We start from the raw sequence: 14,886 nt of genomic DNA, 5'->3' as shown, positions 1-14,886 counted from the left end.
GAAATTGGGGCCGGTTGGGGGGTGGGGGGGGGGGGACAGCTATTTCGTCGCGAGGCCGATTACAATCCGATTATTATGCCTGCATAATGTCCCACTGTCCCTCACTCGACCCCTCCTACGTGTAAGCACGTACTCACCTGCGCGTAATACGATCGACGAGAGCGGTGCGAGCGGAATTTCTAAACGAATGCAATTTAAGAAGGAGCAATAAAGCAGAAACTGGCTACCGGGAGTGGAGCCCCCCTCCCTCCCCCCTCCCGGCCCTCCTCTCCACCCTTTATCCGCCGCCGTTGCTACGCTCGATCCTTAAAATTGAAAATTAAACGTTTCGCAGCGTACAAGTGAATTTTTAAAGGCGGCATGTCTAACCCGTGCCTTCACGCTTTTTCTGTTTCAGGATCCGACTTCCGTGAGTATAGGTCATTAAGTTACCGCCAAATGCTACAAAGTAATGGGTTCGGCCCCGAGAAAATCGTGCCCCGACCCCGCCGGCAATTAATAATTGCGGAGCGCCGGGGTTTCTTCGCGTAAGCGCACGAGAAGCTGCTGGTCGACGAGAAGTTTCGCGCGTATCAACATGCATGTAGTTTACATTGCTAATCGCTGAAAAAGTCTCGCGAAAGGCGAGACGAAAAATCCCGTAGTAATAATTCGTAACGCGAAACTTCTCCGGCCGATTATTAACGCACGCATTTCTGTTACATGGTACGGATCGACGTCTAATCTTCGTGGATATCGCTGCGAATCGTTTACACAGGGCGTAAGTATCTTTAATTTTTTTCTTTAAAAAAATTATCTGCTATTTTCGCGCAAGCACGTTGCATTTACCAAGCTATTGATCTATATTACAATCAATGATTATTATTTTAATTTTTTATTACCCACAATAATGAGTAAGAAACAGTCAAGAGTAATATTTAATGAATTGAAGTAATAGCAGCATTCGCAGCACGAAATGCAAAATACATACTAACTTTACAAATTATTGGAGAACTTCATTATCTGTTCGTATCTTGCATCATTGGTTGTGATAAGATTTTCTTTGCCTTTACGCGAATTATTTTATTCTTTGGGTAGATTGCGGATAATATATATACATTCTCGTCAGCGTGATAATTAATAGGAGAATCTATAAATATCATTAATTGTCAAAAGACTGATACCGTGATTTTGGATCCATCAACGATACTGTAATGTCGCTTCATCTCGGTCGATCATCGCGTGGCGGCAACGCGCTCATTTTAAAACGAGGAGGGGGGGGGGCGTGGGGAGTGGAGGGCCTGGGCCCGAATACGAAACGACGGAATGCATAACTGACGTCTCTATAGTATTAAAACTGCGACCGTGGCGCTTCGGCGTCCCGACGGGGGTCCTCAGACGTCGTCGGAGACATTGAGCGCCGCGGGCGGCCATTGTCTCAGAGGGGTCCCAAGGGCGAGCTACAACGAAGGGCTCGACCCCGGCTTGACACGCACGGGGGGAGGTCGTAGCACCCCGTCGCGGGCCCTCACGAAATTAATAATCGAAATTCGAGTATCCCTACGCGGACCAGAAGTTATCGCGCGACCGGTATATCCACCTGAGCCCGCTCCTTCGCGGGGGGAGAATCCACGACGGGCCCCGCGACGCGGCGATCCCGAATGTCGCACGCCCACGCGATGAAAACGAATGCCGATCAAGTGAATTATAATAAGACGGGCGAAGTTTACGAGTATTATTTGTCGTTGGAATACTTTGAAGGCGAATGAACAGAGATTTTTCAAGCGGATAAAAGACTGTCGTCAACTTGTATTTTAATCGCATTGTTGCATATATCTTGATTTAGGGGATATGAACTCTCTTAAATAAAATCAGTGTATCATCACTGATAAATAATAGTTTCAGTTATAAGTATATAGCAAACGGTGAAATATTTCATTGAAAGGATCTGTTGGTAATAGTGGCTGTTTTAATCAATGATATTTTAAAATGAATCCTATAATATTGTATTATGAGATAAATTATAATAGGAATATATTTTGTTAAAGAAATATCTGAATTTGAGCAAGAATTTTATTTACTTTCTATGAGTTTATTATTTTAAGAGTAAAGAAGTATAATATATGTATATAACTCTGAGACAGAATTTGAATATTATACAAAAGTTATACAAAATCTTATCCTCATAATCAGTGAAATAAGATAAAAAAGGAAAGCGCGTGAATCTTTTCATTAAAAATCATAAAAATATTTATTAATTTTGATTGGTGAAATCTTTAATCAGTAATATTTTCACCGATTTAATTTAAGGGAGAATTAATAATAATGGAAATAGAAATGTAATAGAAATGTTTGAATATCTTACTGTTGAGAAAAAAAACATTATTGAAATTTATTAAGGGATTTTTGATAAAATCTAATTGACGATTATCCACGGAAATAAACCGAAAGGGAGCCAGATATCGTTTGCCTCGCATCCTCGGCGTCTCAAATATCCCCGCATCGGCTTTTTCGCCGTTTCGTAGACATATCACGAGCTCCAATGCTATAAGCGTGCAATTAAAAGCATGCAGCGGGGACATTTATGTTGGCACTAACTGCCCGTTAAGACGGGGAACCACCTAACCGTGTAAGGTGTAATTGGCCGACATGCTGAACCTGCAGCTCGTAAAAGCGCAGCGGGCGTGCCATCCGCAGTTTTTCCGGCGCGACGTTTACAAATCGCGTTTTTATTGAATTCAACACACTGTCTAACGTCGATTTTTAATTTTGCCGGCCGCGGTTTTTTCGATGAGTCGTCGTTTTCGGAGATAACATACTGTACGGTACTCAACGCGATGCGATCGTCGCTTAGAAAATGCAGTTTGAACGCGAGAGAACTTTCATTTTGAGGTAATTAAAAAATAACTGTTTCTCTCGTTAATTACGTGGCCGGCCGGGAAATGGAAAACTAATCGTAAACAAATTTACAAGTATATACCGGTACCCGTTGGTCGGCCGATCCTCTTAACGTTCTCATCAAACGCATAATAGGCTGCGTGGTTAGATAAGCCTGGAGTTAAGAACGTCTCGACGTAAAAAAATGTGTTGTTATTACTGCGGTTATTAATACAGATCCACTGGCAGATAGTGTAATTGAGCTACAACAGTATTCAGCAAGTATAATTTTAATTGCGATAAACCATCATTACGGCAGCCTTGTTTTGAATGCGTCTACGAGAGCCAAAGCATGTAATGAAACAAGAGAGAGAGAGAAAGAAGAGAAATGAGAATGGGGGGGGGGGGGGAGAGAAAGATTTGAACCTAATACTCGTCGCGTCGAGATGAGGGGGCTCGAATTATTTGAATCGGACCGATACAAAAAAGAGGGTGCAAGAAAGAATCTCGGGATTCTTGGTCGCGCGATTATATTACAACCCGAGATATATATTGTTTTATTATAGTCGCGGAGCGTTTATCGCGTTGTAAAAAAGTTGTTTATTTTGCTATAAAAATGTTACACGTTGGCGGTTTTTACGATCGCATGATACAACGCCGGACGTAACAATGTTGATTAGCATAGATCTAACATAGAGATAGCGTAATTGCGCTACAATGTAATCGGCCGGTCGGTCGTAATATGAAATATACGGGGTGCCCTATACGCGCGAAGAGGAGGCAAACAGCTCTTGCATTTTATTATTAATACGCACGCCGCTTGTTACGCTACCATCCTTTCGTATACGAAGATACGCATTCCTTACGATTCATATCTCTCTCTCTCTTTTTCTCTCTCTCTCTCACTCTCTCGCGGCTTCGATTAAAATGCCAGACGTCGGTAGGCAAAGAGAGATTCGCCGTGATACGCGATATTGTTACGCGTGTACACGTTGTAACTGTCCGGATCCGTGACGGAGTCACGCGATATGCATTATGCACGCACGTAACGCCGCGCGGCAGACGTTTCCGCCATCGGTCCCACGATGCACCGGCTCGGTGACGGCTCTCTCGCTCGTTTTGTGAGAAACGAGTCATTGACGCGCGCCGCCTTTATATTTTCGCGTTCGGTACGCGGAAAAGATACGCCTTGTCTCCGTCTCTCTCTTTCTCTCGTCTCGGTTTTATGCATTATTAATACCACCGGGGGAAAATCCTGGGTTAAATGGCGCGAACACAATGATGCGCGTTAATTACACACACGGCCGCGTCATTATTTTCGACCGGCAGTGCCAATTTAACGCGCGCGCATCTTACATAAACGCAATTACTATTTATCGCGAGACTGTTACATTCGCGCGATGTGCGATTGTAACGCGTATCGAAGCTACTATCTTCGCTCGCGCGACGAAGACGCATCACTCTCCGCGTATGACGTAACGAACGTACGCAGCGTGTTTCACGAGACGCCGTCCGTCAGCTGGAAAAAATAAATACAGATAGATTTGACAATTTTGAATTTGACGTGAAAAAATTAGCCAACTTTTACAACATCAATTTTGAATAATCAACGAACAGGGAAATCTGCTTCGGAAATATTCCGCAGAGAAAATGTCTCGGTGATTATTCGGAGTCAAGCTTTTTTTCTCGGCTACGTCGTTGTTCGCGAGTGATGAAAACTAATCGTGAGACGAATCTTTGGCTTTCCCTCTCGCGACGAGTTCAACATTTTCCCTTTTTTTTTCTCTTTCCGGCATTATCCGCAAGAAAAGAGAGGAGGAATCGGGAGAGCGACTTTCACCGCGCGTCTCGTCAACCATCTGTCGCCGACCGGACGAGCGCGAAAAAATATCGCGGTGTCGCGATCCGCGATGCGACATCGTGGACATCCGATCGCGCTATGCGGTGGCTCATTTACTACAGCCCCATTACCCCTACGCGACGCGCCATTATTTTTATTAGCATAATGACAGGCGAACAACTCAATTTGCATGGAAAATCACACGGATCCCGTAACGAACCTCGCCCGCGGATCCGACGATGATCGTCATTCTATCGATATATACCAACCGAATATGCCGCTATATATATATATATATATATATATGTGTGTGTGCATGTGTGTGTGTGTGTGTGTGTGTGTGTATATATTATATATGCGATACGCGAAAAATATTGTAGGGGGGTGACGTACGGAGAGGAGAGGTCTACTAGTTCGAGTCCGTGGCGAATACCACTCTTCGAGATACCGCGCTCTTTCTCTCTCTCTCTCTCTCTCTCTCTTTCTCTCTTCGCGCTGGATAATTCCGTATCATCATCGAAATTGCCGTCGATCGTCGTCGTTCTTCTCGTCCGCGGCTCGATCGAGAGGATCGTTTGCCACCGCACCTGATCCAATCGTCCATTCGATAATTGGCGCCCGGTAATGAGACGCAGGATTACCTGCGTCAGATTGTTCGGGCAAATTTTTGCGGTAAAAAGAAAAAGGGCAAGAGAGTTGGCGCCGTTACTTTTAAGGAAAATAAAAAGACGAGCGATATACATATATACGTACGCGCAGAGTCTGAAGTCATTTTGGACGAAACGGTTTGCGAAATGTGCTTGTACCCCTCGATTCCTCGTGCGAACTCGCGCGAAGTACAGCTGTCTAGAAATGAAGATAAATGCGAAATGATGTCCGGGGCGTGTCACGATTATCGCGCGATTATTTATCGATCGTTGCTCCAAGTCGGACGGATACAAATTCGACAAAGTTCTCGGTACCTCAATAAGGAAGCGCAGGCTTATCGATGCATTAAATTTCACATACGCTTCTTGAGATTGCATCTTAACGGCGAAAAAGTGCGTCCCGTTTTACATTTTTTTTTTTTTACAACAAATATTACGATATTGATTATAAGATATTATGGAGATCAAGCTGCTAGCTGTATAATAAATATTTTGTTTGCTTTTACTTTAATGGAATATTTTAATAGAATTTTTCCATCAAAATTCATCGGCTTCAATTACACGCTACAAATTGAAGCATTCCATTTCAGAAATCAAAGAAAAATATCCGATGCTTGTGAAAAATACAGAGACAAAATATTTCTCTCCTTGTAACGAACGATGAAATTTGTATATCTCTATAGACTGTAGCTATTATTCCGATCTCCCTTGGTCCCCGTGATTGACAAGTTGTAGAGATTATTTAGAGTGCATCCTAACTTTACGCATCGATCGTTAGCTAGATCATCGTCTCCACGACGACGCGAGCGATGACCGAACCCGATGGCCTCCTTTTTTAGCGCCGCGATCGGGCGAAATATTATGTAAATAGAGTGCGTTAAAACGCGCGCGATCTAGAGCCTGCCTCTCCGTTTACTCCGAAGATACCGGATGGATATAAAAGGAGCATAAAGTAATATTTAGCGCGCGCGCTTAAACGAAATTGCTGTAATCCCCGGCCAAGGCGGGTAAAAGCGCCGCGCGCGGGGAGGAGAGGAAAAGAGAATCGCCGACGGGGTGCAGAGACGGGACGCGGAGGGAAGGAGAGAGCGAGAGGGCATTAACATACCGATTTACATAATGCGTATAATTCGAGCAATTATGAAGGGAAATATACACAATTTGATATAATGGCGGATGTTTAGGGCCAGCGCTATATCTACCGCCGGAGATCTCTCCGGTGTACGACTAGAGAGAGAGAGAGAGAGAGAGAAGGGACCCCCCTCTCGCATTGTTATGTATATGTAAGGGCTGGGACGGGGGGAGGCATTCGCGAGAAAGGAAGACGAGATAGTTTTACGCGGGTTACGCAGGTGCGTATCGCGCGTACGTAAGCGAACCATCTCGCGATTTAAGCGCGATTTAAAAACGCCGTACATCTCTAATCCCGAATCGTCATGTCTTATCTTTTAGTGTTGTACGAAATGCACCGAGGACACTCTTGTGAGAGACCCCGATCCTCGGACAGGCAGGAAGCGAGATAATGCAACAGGACGACATTTCAAAATTACAGAGCGCGTTTCAATGATAAAAGGGTGGTGCGGTAGATGCGTTATCTACCGCAAGATATTTACATGCCACATCTAACATCGTTATCCAGCGCTATAATCACTCGCGCGAATTCGACTTTGAGTAATAGCGTTGTAAATGCATGTTCCCCGCTTTGCCGTTCTCGCTATATCTTATTTTTACGAAATAACGTGATTTTTTGTCATCTCTTTTTACGGTAAAATTTAAATTATTTGTATTGAAGATATAATTGAAAAATTTCTCAGAGTTTTATAACTGTAGATCTTGAAAAGATAATATTTATTCAGTTCTGTCACTGTAACTGATGTAATTGATGCAAGAAATTGATGTTTCGCGATGTGTGCTCGGCAAATGAAAAACAGTGTGCATCGTAAAAATATTCTATAAAGTTTGTTCGATGAATATCGCTATTCTTTAAGCCTCGAAAAGAGACTTAAAATGTTAATTCCTAATGACGGAGCATCTTCACGCCTACCTTTTACTAGGCAGACATTGATTGATACAACCGGCATTTCTAACAGATTTTAATTTATGTTTTTACACGATGAACATGAATTTTTCCCAGGTGGTTGGCACGATTTCTCATTCGAGCTGTCAGATGGTAATGAGAGAGAGAGAGAGAGAGAGAGAAGGGACCCCCCTCTCGCATTGTTATGTATATGTAAGGGCTGGGACGGGGGGAGGCATTCGCGAGAAAGGAAGACGAGATAGTTTTACGCGGGTTACGCAGGTGCGTATCGCGCGTACGTAAGCGAACCATCTCGCGATTTAAGCGCGATTTAAAAACGCCGTACATCTCTAATCCCGAATCGTCATGTCTTATCTTTTAGTGTTGTACGAAATGCACCGAGGACACTCTTGTGAGAGACCCCGATCCTCGGACAGGCAGGAAGCGAGATAATGCAACAGGACGACATTTCAAAATTACAGAGCGCGTTTCAATGATAAAAGGGTGGTGCGGTAGATGCGTTATCTACCGCAAGATATTTACATGCCACATCTAACATCGTTATCCAGCGCTATAATCACTCGCGCGAATTCGACTTTGAGTAATAGCGTTGTAAATGCATGTTCCCCGCTTTGCCGTTCTCGCTATATCTTATTTTTACGAAATAACGTGATTTTTTGTCATCTCTTTTTACGGTAAAATTTAAATTATTTATATTGAGGATATAATTAAAGAATTTCTCAGAGTTTTATAACTGTAGATCTTGAAAAGATAATATTTATTCAGTTCTGTCACTGTAACTGATGTAATTGATGCAAGAAATTGATGTTTCGCGATGTGTGCTCGGCAAATGAAAAACAGTGTGCATCGTAAAAATATTCTATAAAGTTTGTTCGATGAATATCGCTATTCTTTAAGCCTCGAAAAGAGACTTAAAATGTTAATTCCTAATGACGGAGCATCTTCACGCCTACCTTTTACTAGGCAGACATTGATTGATACAACCGGCATTTCTAACAGATTTTAATTTATGTTTTTACACGATGAACATGAATTTTTCCCAGGTGGTTGGCACGATTTCTCATTCGAGCTGTCAGATGGTAATGTTGTAATTATGATGAAAATATTACGCGAGCTAGACATAAGTCTTGATATAAAGTTTGTTCGATGAATATCGCTATTCTTTAAGCCTCGAAAAGAGACTTAAAATGTTAATTCCTAATGACGGAGCATCTTCACGCCTACCTTTTACTAGGCAGACATTGATTGATACAACCGGCATTTCTAACAGATTTTAATTTATGTTTTTACACGACGAACATGAATTTTCCCCCAGGTGGTTGGCACGATTTCTCATTCGAGCTGTAAGATGGTAATGTTGTAATTATGATGAAAATATTACGCGAGCTAGACATAAGTCTTGATGAATAAAAATGTAAGCGATAAAGTAACGCGCTCAAAGTGTAGTTACTTTTTAATGACGTGTATAACGATTTACGCGTAAACTTCCGAGCGTGCTATACGTAATCTGCCCCTCCTTCTCTCGTATTTAACTAAACATACATCTATAAAATATATAAAATATTTCCTTTGCTATGTACATTTTTAGCGCTCTAAATTAATTTCATGATCATATATTTCCTACATCTTTACTTTTTATTTATCTCGACCACATAAAAATTGCAGATCGATGTGCAATGCAAGAGATGGAAATATCGAAATTACATTCGAGCCCACACACAATCATCATATATTACTTGTAGATTTTCCAATTCTATTCGGCAACAACTTTTCACCCGCAAAAATATTCCATTATCACTGATATTCTATCAGTTGTTATCGGATCGCTCGCAATATTGCAATAACGACGAGCGAGAAGTGGAATAGAGATATTTTTACAATTCCGGTGAAATGTATTCCCCGAAAAGAGATAACGGCCCGAAGGGGAGAGGACGGGGGAAAGGGTGACTAACGAGACAGGCCGCGTTTATCAGTCGTATAGTGCACGGCGGATGTACGCGGTCTCATTCCAATTAGCGTTACAGGCTGAGCTAATTGCTCGATATAAATCGCCGTGACTTGAAAAAGTTTGAATAATTAGACGGGGAACGGTTGCGCTTGGCGGGGCTTTATTACACGCGCGTTCGAATATTTAGCGCAATTCGCGACTCGTTGCATCACTCCTCCAGATCATAAAGAGATGAATAATTCGTCTCGCTTTTTATTATGCGCATATTCGAAAGCGACTCGCTATCCGCTAACAAGGCCGATTAGTGCTCGCACGATGATCTATATTAAAAACATATAAACGTCAAAAGCGAGAAGGGATTCCCGAGTTTCCCGAATTCCTATTTTTCATCTCGATTTTTTCACTCTTATAAATTCCGGAAAATTTCGATAGATTTAATTGATATGGGAATTGAGCTTTTATGTTGTACCTCAAATAGACAGTAAACGAACAATTTCTCGCTTGCAAGTTTAAAAGAGGAGCTTTTGGCGAAACTAGGGATTGAATAATTTTAAAAGAAAGTGATATCTTACTGATTACAGTAAAACAGGAGTTTAATTCCTATGTAAATAAATCTATCGATATTTTTCAGAATCTATAAAATTAAGCTAAAAATAATAGAGCAAAAAAACTCCGAAATGGCGTTGATAACGAACGCTATTATCGAAATGAACACTATTTAATGTACATGCTTTGAATGCATTTTTGGGTGACTTTTTCGTTAATTTGTTGGCACGTCTCCGAGATGTATATAATATATACAGTCACGCGTAATATTTAATTCACACGAGATCACAAGTGTCGGCCGGTAGATCGAGACGATCGAGGGAACGAAGTGAAGACGATGGTCGCGGGGTGGACGAGGGTGCTCAGGAAAGTGAGAGAGGGCGCAGGAGAACGAGGAAGAGGGGTACGCTCGACTCGCGCGCGTATCTCAAGATCTATCTGAATAATAACGTGTACGACAACATGTCAAATTATACAGAACCGCGATGCACGCAGACCTGTAGAACTCACACATACATAGGGATATATGCGTGCGTGCGTGCGTGCGAACGAACGAGCGTGCGTGTCGGCATCGGTGGACAAGAGGGAGATCCGAGGGGGAGGAAGAGGGTGGTACGAGGGCGACATGTGTTCGCGGTGGCGGTGACTCTCTTTCTCTCTCTCTCTCTCTCCCTCTACAACAGTTTTATAATTGCCCGACTGGATATCGTGGACGAGATTCGCGAAACACCATCGCGTTTCACCTGACTGGGAATCGAGTCGATCTTAACCCCGCAATCCACCCTTCCACTCTCCCTCGATTATTACCTTTCTACGTCAGGGCCGCTGCGCTTTTTTTAAATACTCTTTATTCTTCAATCGTACAAAGGTTACTCGTCGCGATTATGTATAAGAGAAAGAGAGAGCTGATTTAGAGAACAATATAAATATCATAATATGGGAAAACCTTCTAGCGTTTTTGAACAAATGTTCCATAAGATCGAGCGCAAGGCGTTAATTAATGGAAGCTAGATTTCTTTGGAATAAGTCATGACAGCTTTTCTCGCGCAAAACACGTAGCGAGAATCCTTTCTTGCTGAAAGTCGCGACTTAGCCGACCCTGCACACTTTCCACCATCTCGTCACGGAGCTACCGGTGACAATTAAATCACAGCTCTCCCGCTTGATCATGACGGATCACCGTGGCCTTGCGCGCGCGCGTTGTCGCACGCTCCTGCTATTTTGCCTTGAAAATCTCGATTCGAGTTTCCTCGTCTTCGCGATCCTCATCGCTCGCCCCGCACGCGGAATCGAGCACCTTAAGCCCCGTTCGTTGCAGCGATATCGCAACTAAGGGTGACGTAATCGAGATTAAGGTGCGCCCCTTTTCCTTTCCTCTCGCTCCTTCCCTTCAACGTGTACTCGAAATGCCATGCCGTAAAATGTTCGACACGGAAAGATCATCGATGAATTATCCGAGATTGATCGAAAAATTTGGATCGTCCGAATAAGCCTTTAGCTACGCGACTGTATCGCTCGGCCATCGCTCGACCCATACACGATCGTCGTCGGTCCTGATTGCCGCCTGTCAGCGATCGTCGACGTATATACGGGCGATAATTTCGTCGCTACAATCAAGCCGCGACGCGGTAATGACAACGATGATGGATCTACGGCGCGCGCGACGCGCTGAACTTTGTTTGCTCGACTTGGGTCCACGCGACGTATATGCAAATCGTGCTTACGCTATATAAATAAGGTCTTAATTAATACTAACGAGGCTGACGCGTATGATACGTGTGTAACTATCGTCCTTTCTGTTTCACGCCTCGCGCCCCGCTTCACGCATCCTGGACGGATCTGCACACTCATCGTGGATCGCCGCAGTATGTAAGTATATATGTAAGAGCGCGATGTTTTATTGATATTGTCGCGCGATCATTTATCATACGAGGAAGTTGGGTGTCCGATCGGGAAGAGGCAACGAAATTAAACGACGAATAGGACGACGATTTTTCAAGTATAAACACACTCGTGAGAGCGATTTATCATCGAGAAATTAGAAAATTCGATGTGAAATTCCTCGCTCTTTTATCTGCGACAGCAGATCTGAACATTGGTTTACGTATTTTTTTATTAACGTGGAAAATGGCGAGATTGATTGCCGGGAAAATACCCTCTTACCAGCTTTCGCGTAAATCCTCTCGCGTCGAGAAATTTCGCGGGACGAACGCTTGTTCCCTCAATTATCGTTTATCGTCAATCGAAATTACTTTATCGATCTAAAGCGTTATATTAGCCCCTCTTGATGGCGGTTTTCGATTACTCGACAATGTCGGCTCGTCTGATGTCGATGTTGCATGCTTTCATTATGTGGAATATGAGCCGTACTAGCTCTCCTCTCAGCCCTTCGACGCCATTTATCTTTTCACCTTTATACCAGCCACCTGTATCGAGCTACATCTCTTTGTGAAAGAAAGAGAGAGAGCCGAGTCCATTCGGATCAGTTGTACAAATTTGTCGTCTTCTTTATATCGTTTCGATGTTTCAAACAAAGTAGAGAAACAAAGAGACACATTACGCTATCATTTATTTTCATTTTTCTACTACTTTATTGAATGAAATTAATGTATTAACACTGAAAAGCAGTGAATAGTCACTGAGGGTCTCAGTTATAATTATAGTACTGCAAAAATCAATGAAAGAGTAACTATTTAAATCAGTTATATTTTTAAAAATGCATTATATATCATTATATTATATATAAGATAAATTTATAGCAAAATATTTTGTTAAAAAAATATTTAAGTCTGACTAAGAATTTTATTTATGGAATTTTTTGTGTAAATTTATCTTAAGAGTAAAAAAAGTGTAACATATGTATATAATTCTGAATTTGAATATCAGTACAATATCATATACATATTTCATTTCAGATATATGTATAGGGGGAAAGGAGGGAGGAAACAGCAATCCAATAAAAAAAGAGAAAAAGCTATAAAAGCTACGTCTTGCAAATTTATACAATTATTATTGATATTCCAGCGAAATCTGCTACAAACAGTGGAGTCATAAAACAGAGACACAAAGTACGAATGTTTTCATTGATTCAGTTTAAGAGAGCATATACGGATCTAGAATTCTAGATTCTGCACCGCGGTCGATTACGGTTAATACGACGCGTCGTATCTCGTATCTCCTGGCTGCGTCCCGGACGCAGGGAGGAGAAGGCGGGGGAGGGAGTAGGTAATCGGGGAGTATATGGTGGAACGCGCGGAGGACTCTCGGCGCACGGGATCCGCTGGCGGGCACCCGTGGACTCTGCGGCCTGCGGTACTGGCCGAGTACGTCGGGCTTGGTGTTAATACGGTGGCCGGTGATGCACGACCGACGCAACGCTGCGGGTAGAGCGGCTGACCGCACGCCAGCTGCCCGATGCCTGGTCCGACCTGCCCGCAAAAATCTGTAGCTGACCCTTGTGCCGAGTGTTGCGCGCCGCCGGTCTCCTCCACCCCGAAGCGACACTCTCCGTATCACCCTCGTACGCCCTATACGTTCTCTCTCTCTCTCTCTCTCTTTCTTTTGGAATATTATACTCTTGTACGCTTGGCTATCGACTGGCGCTCGATCCGTCATTTAATGTTCTACAGGTCGTTTCTGAATTGCCGCAGGCGAGGATATTGAAGGACATTCCGCGCTCGAAATTGAAGGGAAAATCCTGTTGAAGCGTTCGTTTAAGCGTATCGTTTTTTAATTGAATTAAATTGAGTCATGATTTTTTTATATGTGCACGCGAAGCTTTCTATCTCTGAATATAATAATTATTTTTTAACTCTTGTATAGTCTTGTGAAAAAAAAAAATTTAACACACATTGAACAATTCAATTTTGTTGACAATTTGTGATACCGTTAAAATTAATTTGAAATTTTCGAATTATACACTTTTCTGTCAACAATTTTCACTTTAATCGAATCATTTTTTTATACAAAGAGAGGGAGAGAGAGAGGAAGGTATCATTAAATCAGACATAAAATTTTATCAAGTCCAATGGCTTTCGCGTACATGAAGGCACGTTCGAGTAACGGGGAGAGATGGCTGCAACACGGACGATATTGAAATTTCACGCACGCCTGCACGGCAGCGAGGTAATTGCGTTAAACGACGCGGATGCGTATGCGACTTCTGGTGCCTATTTCTGTGTCAACTCTCGTACCTCGCGCCGCGTAAATAATGGAATTCTCATCGCGACGTCGCCGAGGCAACAACGACAAAGGAAAATAAAAAAAAAAAACAAAACGGCGCGTTCGATCAATTTCCATTTATGCGTCATCGTTGTCGATCGCACGTCGCCTACGATGCGTCGTCATTATCGCCGCGTCGTCATCTCGATCGCCGACAGAAAACCAAACGCCCGCCGACTAACAACGCACTCGCGTGACTCACGCGCGCCATATTAATGCGACGAATTGTCCGAAGTCTTGACTCGAGAGCTTTGCTTTCCAAAAGGTTTCGCTTCGTTTCCTCGGTGTCCTTTATTCCGTGTCGGTCCCTTTGCATTCACGCGTCGATCGCGCGACTTACTCCGCCCTCCCAAGTTGTATTTCCGAAAAGCGACGAGAGCGCGGTACGTGAATGCTAATGATAAGGGTTCTCGAATCTCTCGCCAGCTGATAGTGAATACCACAAAAATTGTGGGCGATATTGCTTGAATTTTTATTACTATTCCGAAGTCTAGATTTACAGTGGATTTTTTATTTGTAACAAATTTAACAATAAATACATAAATATGCTTTAATAATATATAAATATGATATATAAATTTTCGGGACATGTGCAAAAAATAACGATCTCGTCGAAAGTCTCTCGTTAATAATCCGACAGTCCGCGTTCTTTAATATTTATAAAATTTGTTAGATCTATTCTCTAGAGAATTTTAATGCTATTTACAATATTACGTGTGTATTAGGCAATCTGTTAATATGCAATCTCACACGAGATACTTATGCCTAAAGACGTTTCGCGTGGGAAAGA

General features: G+C 42.7%; 1 protein-coding gene across 3 annotated transcripts in view; it reads left to right on the top strand.

Moving 5' to 3' along the window:
- Positions 1-14,886, top strand: part of LOC115239159 (ankyrin repeat domain-containing protein SOWAHB) — a 116,303-nt gene that overhangs the window by 75,412 nt on the left and 26,005 nt on the right. For 2 of the 3 annotated variants that reach the window (XR_003884598.1, XM_029813524.1), the window contains exons 7-8: positions 398-410; positions 8,953-8,957. Coding sequence is in view for 2 of the 3 variants with exons in the window: in XM_029813524.1 (XP_029669384.1) it covers positions 398-410; positions 8,953-8,957 (18 nt within the window). In the remaining variant the exon portion in view is untranslated. Of the gene's footprint in view, positions 1-397; positions 411-757; positions 761-8,952; positions 8,958-14,886 lie in introns of all 3 variants that reach the window. The other variant, XM_029813525.1, reaches the window with a different exon arrangement.

This window comes from Formica exsecta, unplaced genomic scaffold (genome assembly GCF_003651465.1).
Source record: "Formica exsecta isolate Colony F162 unplaced genomic scaffold, ASM365146v1 scaffold365, whole genome shotgun sequence".
Classification (NCBI taxonomy): domain Eukaryota; kingdom Metazoa; phylum Arthropoda; class Insecta; order Hymenoptera; family Formicidae; genus Formica; species Formica exsecta.
This window is presented reverse-complemented; position numbering and strand designations above follow the sequence as displayed.